Here is a 4,789-nt window from a genome sequence, read left to right as displayed (position 1 = left end):
CAGCTGAGAGAAGCAAGACCCCAACTACAGATGAGATTTTCTGTAAGAAAACATAAAAACTTGTTTGTAATGGTGCAATGTATCAGATAGAAACATTTCATTAAATCACATGTAACAATATTTAGCTCAGTAGCAAACCATGACTCTTAAACCACGGTCCTCTGGGATGTCCAACAAACCCATGGACAAGTGTCCACATACTTTTGGCCATAACATATGCATTACGTATTTACAGTAAAAATTAAATTGCTAATTATTAAAATTAATAAATAAAATACCTGTTATACCTGGAATATAAATACAACTACAATTCCAGCAGAGTACAGATACAAAAACATTTTTGCTGCATTTCAGCTGGTATCTCGGGGGAAATCTGACTCAGAGATGAACTCATGTTCTCTGAGATCTGGGTCACAGCAAGACCAAAACGATTCTAAATAACATTCACTCCCACTCAGTTCGTGCATTTTATGTGTTTAGACATTAATATCCAGACTTCATCAGCACCCCAAAGTCATATGAAGATGATTTGTCAAGGATCAGTTTAAACATTCTAGATTAGTCAATGCATATACATGCCAAGGAACATATAAAAACAGTCTAGTCATCTGTAGCATCTTGAAGTAGGTGAACAACAGAGTGCTCTAAAATCTACATAGACACAGTCAAATCATGCTAAACTTCTCACAGACCGTGACAAAAGGGAATTGATAAATGGAAGTTTTGAATAACTTAGTTGCTGTCCAGAACCCACTCTACCAGCAGTGCAACCATGCTACTAGTCATCCTCAAATTTTACTGCAGAGATAGATTTTGCTTTAAATGAAGTCTTTAATAGTTGAAAGGGCAAATAAACAAAAAATGACCTATGTAGTATTTGCACATTTAGGACATTTAGTTGGTACTGCTCTTTCACAATTATTCAGTTATTATTTCTGATCTGGGCGGCATGGTGGCTAAGTGGGTAGCACTGTCACCTCACAGCAAGAACGTCCTGGGTTCGATCCCCAGGTGGGGCGGTCCGGGCCCTTTCTGTGTGAAGTTTGCATGTTGTCCCCATGTCTGTGTGGGTTTACTCCGGGTGCTCCAGTTTCCTCCTACAGTCCAATGACATGCAAGTGAGGTGAAGTGGAGATACTAAATTGTCCATGACTGTGTGATATAACCTTGTGTACTGATGAACCTTGTGTAATGAGTAACTACCTGTCCTGTCATGAAGGTAACCAAAGTGTAAAACATGACGTTAAAATCCTAATCAACAAACAAACATTATTTCTGTGCTAGTCATTATTTCTAGTGCTACTCTGGATGGTCCTAAAGTAGGGTTATAACATTAACCATTTGAGATAAAAGTGATTAATCTTAGATTACATTACATACAGTGGGGCCAAAAAGTATTTAGTCAGCCACTGATTGTGCAAGTTCTCCTATTTAGAAAGATGAGAAAGGTCTGTAATTTTCATCATAGGTACACTTCAACTATGAGAGACAAAATGAGAAAAAAAATCCAGGAAATCACATTGTAGGATTTTTAAAGAATTTATTTGTAAATTATGGTGGAAAATAAGTATTTGGTCAATAACAAAAGTTCAACTCAATACTTTGTAACATAACCTTTGTTGGCAATGACAGAGGTCAAACGTTTCCTGTAAGTCTTCACCAGGTTTGCACACACTGTAGCTGGTATTTTGGCCCATTCCTCCATGCAGATCTCCTCTAGAGCAGTGATGTTTTGGGGCTGTCGCTGGGCAACACGGACTCCACAAATTTTCTATGGGGTTGAGGTCTGGAGACTGGCTAGGCCACTCCAGGACCTTGAAATGCTTTTTACGGAGCCACTCCTTCGTTGCCCGAGCGGTGTGTTTGGGATCATTGTCATGCTGGAAGACCCAGCCACGTTCCATCTTCAATGCTCTCACTGATGGAAGGAGGTTTTGGCTTAAAATCTCACGATACATGGCCCCGTTCATTTTTGCCTTAACACGGATCAGTCGTCCTGTCCCCTTTGCAGAAAAACAGCCCCAAAGCATGATGTTTCCACCCCCATGCTTCACAGTAGGTATGGTGTTCTTGGGTTTTTCTTCTTCCTCCAAACACGACGAGTTGAGTTTTTACCAAAAAGTTCCATTTTGGTTTCATCTGACCACATGATATTCTCCCAATCCTCTTCTGGATCATCCATATGCTCTCTGGCAAACTTCAGACGGGCCTGGACATGTACTGGATTAAGCAGGGGGACACGCCTGGCACTGCAGGATTTGAGTCCCTCTCGGCGTAGTGTGTTTACTGATGGTAGCCTTTGTTACTTTGGTCCCAGCTCTCTGCAGGTCATTCATCAGGTCCCTCCGTGTAGTTCTGGGATTTTTGCTCACCGTTCTCATGATCATTTTGACCCCACAGGATGAGATCTTGACCCCAAGGGAGATTATCAATGGTCTTGTATGTCTTCCATTTTCTTACAATTGCTCCCACAGTTGATGTATTCACACCAACCTGCTTGCCTATTGTACAGTAGATTCACTCTTCCCAGCCTGGTGCAGGTCTACAATTTTCTTCCTGGTGTCCTTCGACAGCTCTTTGGTCTTGGCCATGGTTGAGTTTGGAGTCTGACTGTTTGAGGCTGTGGACAGGTGTCTTTTTTACAGATAACGAGGTCAAACAGGTGCCATTAATACATGTAACGAGTGGAGGACAGAAGAGCCTCTTAAAGAAGAAGTTACAGGTCTGTGAGAGCCAGAAATCTTGCTTGTTTGTTATTGACCAAATACTTATTTTCCACCATAATTTACAAATAAATTCTTGAAAAATCCTACAATGTGATTTCCTGGATTTTTTTTTTTCTCATTTTGTCTCTCATAGTTGAAGTGTACCTATGATGAAAATTACAGACCTCTCTCATCTTTCTAAGTAGGAGAACTTGCACAATCAGTGGCTGACTAAATACTTTTTGACCCCACTGTACATATTTCCTTCCTTTCACCCAGTCATAAACAGTGGTAAAACAGACAAGGAATTAATAGATAAATGTTGGTTGCAGTATTAAGCTCTGCTACTGATTCGTTGTCAGTGGAACTGGTGCCTTGCAGAAAGTAGATGGCTTGTTGGGTGGTAGATTCTTTTTATTTCTTTATATTTTTTATTTATAGAAGCAGCAAATCAAAAAATGCTGCTGTGTTTCTTTTGACTCATATCTACACACAGACACACTCATGCACACACTCCTTGTACACATTCTGCAAGCAGTCTGCATGAACCTTACAGACCTTTCTCTTTGACTTCATGTAGGTGCCTGATTGGCTGATGGATATAGGGGGCGTGGCTTCCAAGAGAGTAAAGTGCATATAAAACTGAGCACCTGCTGCTAGGAGACGCAGGCATCCACGAGCTGTATTGCTAGCACTACCCAGAATCAGAGCATCGGAGCAGAATGTGTTAAATACATAAATTGTGTGTTGACAAAAGAGGAGGAGAAGTGAAGTCAGACTGAAGTGCACTGTGCAATCAGAAGAGGCTTCAGGAGCATCAGAAAAAGCAAGCAGACGAAGATCCATACGAAAAAGCACAGCTATGTCTCTGGAAGTAAAGGAGAAAACCCAGGTGCGTTTGGTATTCATGGGAGCAGCCGGTGTGGGCAAGACGTCGCTGATCCACCGCTTCCTTCATGACTCATTTGAATCCAAACACAAGCGCACTGTGGAGGAGATGCACAGCAAAGAGTACGAGTTCTCTGGTGTTAAGGTGACCGTTGAGATATTGGACACCAGCGGGAGTTACTCATTCCCAGCCATGCGCAAGCTTTCCATCCAAAACAGTGATGCCTTTGCGCTTGTCTACGCTGTTGATGACTCTGAGTCACTCGAGACGGTCAAAAACCTGCGAGAGGAAATCCTGGAGGTCAAGGAGGACAAGTTCACACCTATTGTGGTAATTGGGAACAAGAGTGATCTTGAAGATCAGAGGAAGGTGAATTCTGAAGACGTGCTGGCTATGGTAGAGTTGGATTGGAACAACTTGTTCTTGGAGGCTTCAGCAAAAGACAATGACAATGTCCTGGAGGTATTCAAAGAGCTTCTACAGCAGACCAACCTACCCAGACGACTAAGCCCTGCACTGAGACGTCGCCGAGAGACATTTCCCAAAGACACAGGATTCAGGCCTCCCATGAATAAAACAAACAGCTGTACCGTGTCCTAGAACAGATAAGGATGAACCTTCAACCTGAGGTCAGCGGTACTGATGAATAAAATAGAGAATGTTGATCCGAAAGGATGGATGAGAACTTCTTTACCTCTCACTTTCGTTGCTGTGTACCATGTGAGAAGAAGAAAACATGAAAAAGAGCCTAGACCATATATATTTACAATATTGAGCAAACATTTGCTTATGGACTGCAGGTGAGACTGTAAGCACTAGTGAATGAGTAAATCAACATCAAATTAATTTATGAATTTATATATTTAGATGTAAAGAACTGAGAAAAACTTGTACCATATATTGTGCTAAAAAACATTTATGTTACTTGAAGAAATAAAATCCATATTGTAAAATGGTATAAATATATATTAGAATCATTAAATGTATGGACCAATGTGAATATCTGTCAAAATATTTAAACACAAGTGGATTTACATACATATATAAATTGTATAACACAGAACTCTATTATTTAAAAACGTGTATATTGTATAAGGGTCTGTATTGTTCAGAATGTGTTCTTGACTTGTGTCCAGTGTTCTCAGAAATAGCTTAAGATGTTCAGAAAAACCCAAAATGTTACTTTATGCTTGGA

The 4,789-nt window shown here is 40.6% G+C and overlaps 1 protein-coding gene across 1 annotated transcript; it reads left to right on the top strand.

Moving 5' to 3' along the window:
- Positions 1-3,388: 3,388 nt before the first annotated feature.
- LOC134316558 (ras-related protein Rap-1b-like) lies at positions 3,389-4,481 on the top strand. The gene has a single exon (XM_062996954.1). The coding sequence runs from the start codon at positions 3,568-3,570 to the stop codon at positions 4,192-4,194; it is 627 nt and encodes a 208-aa protein (XP_062853024.1). The 5' UTR covers positions 3,389-3,567; the 3' UTR covers positions 4,195-4,481.
- Positions 4,482-4,789: the final 308 nt, after the last annotated feature.

Source organism: Trichomycterus rosablanca, chromosome 6 (assembly GCF_030014385.1).
Source record: "Trichomycterus rosablanca isolate fTriRos1 chromosome 6, fTriRos1.hap1, whole genome shotgun sequence".
Classification (NCBI taxonomy): Eukaryota; Metazoa; Chordata; class Actinopteri; order Siluriformes; family Trichomycteridae; genus Trichomycterus; species Trichomycterus rosablanca.
The sequence above is the reverse complement of the archived record's forward strand: the minus strand, read 5'-3'. Positions and strand labels throughout refer to the sequence as shown.

Coding starts and splice junctions, on each gene's coding strand:
- LOC134316558 (XM_062996954.1), top strand. CDS start 3,568: ATGTCTCTGGAAGTAAAGGAGAAAACCCAGGTGCGTTTGGTATTCATG.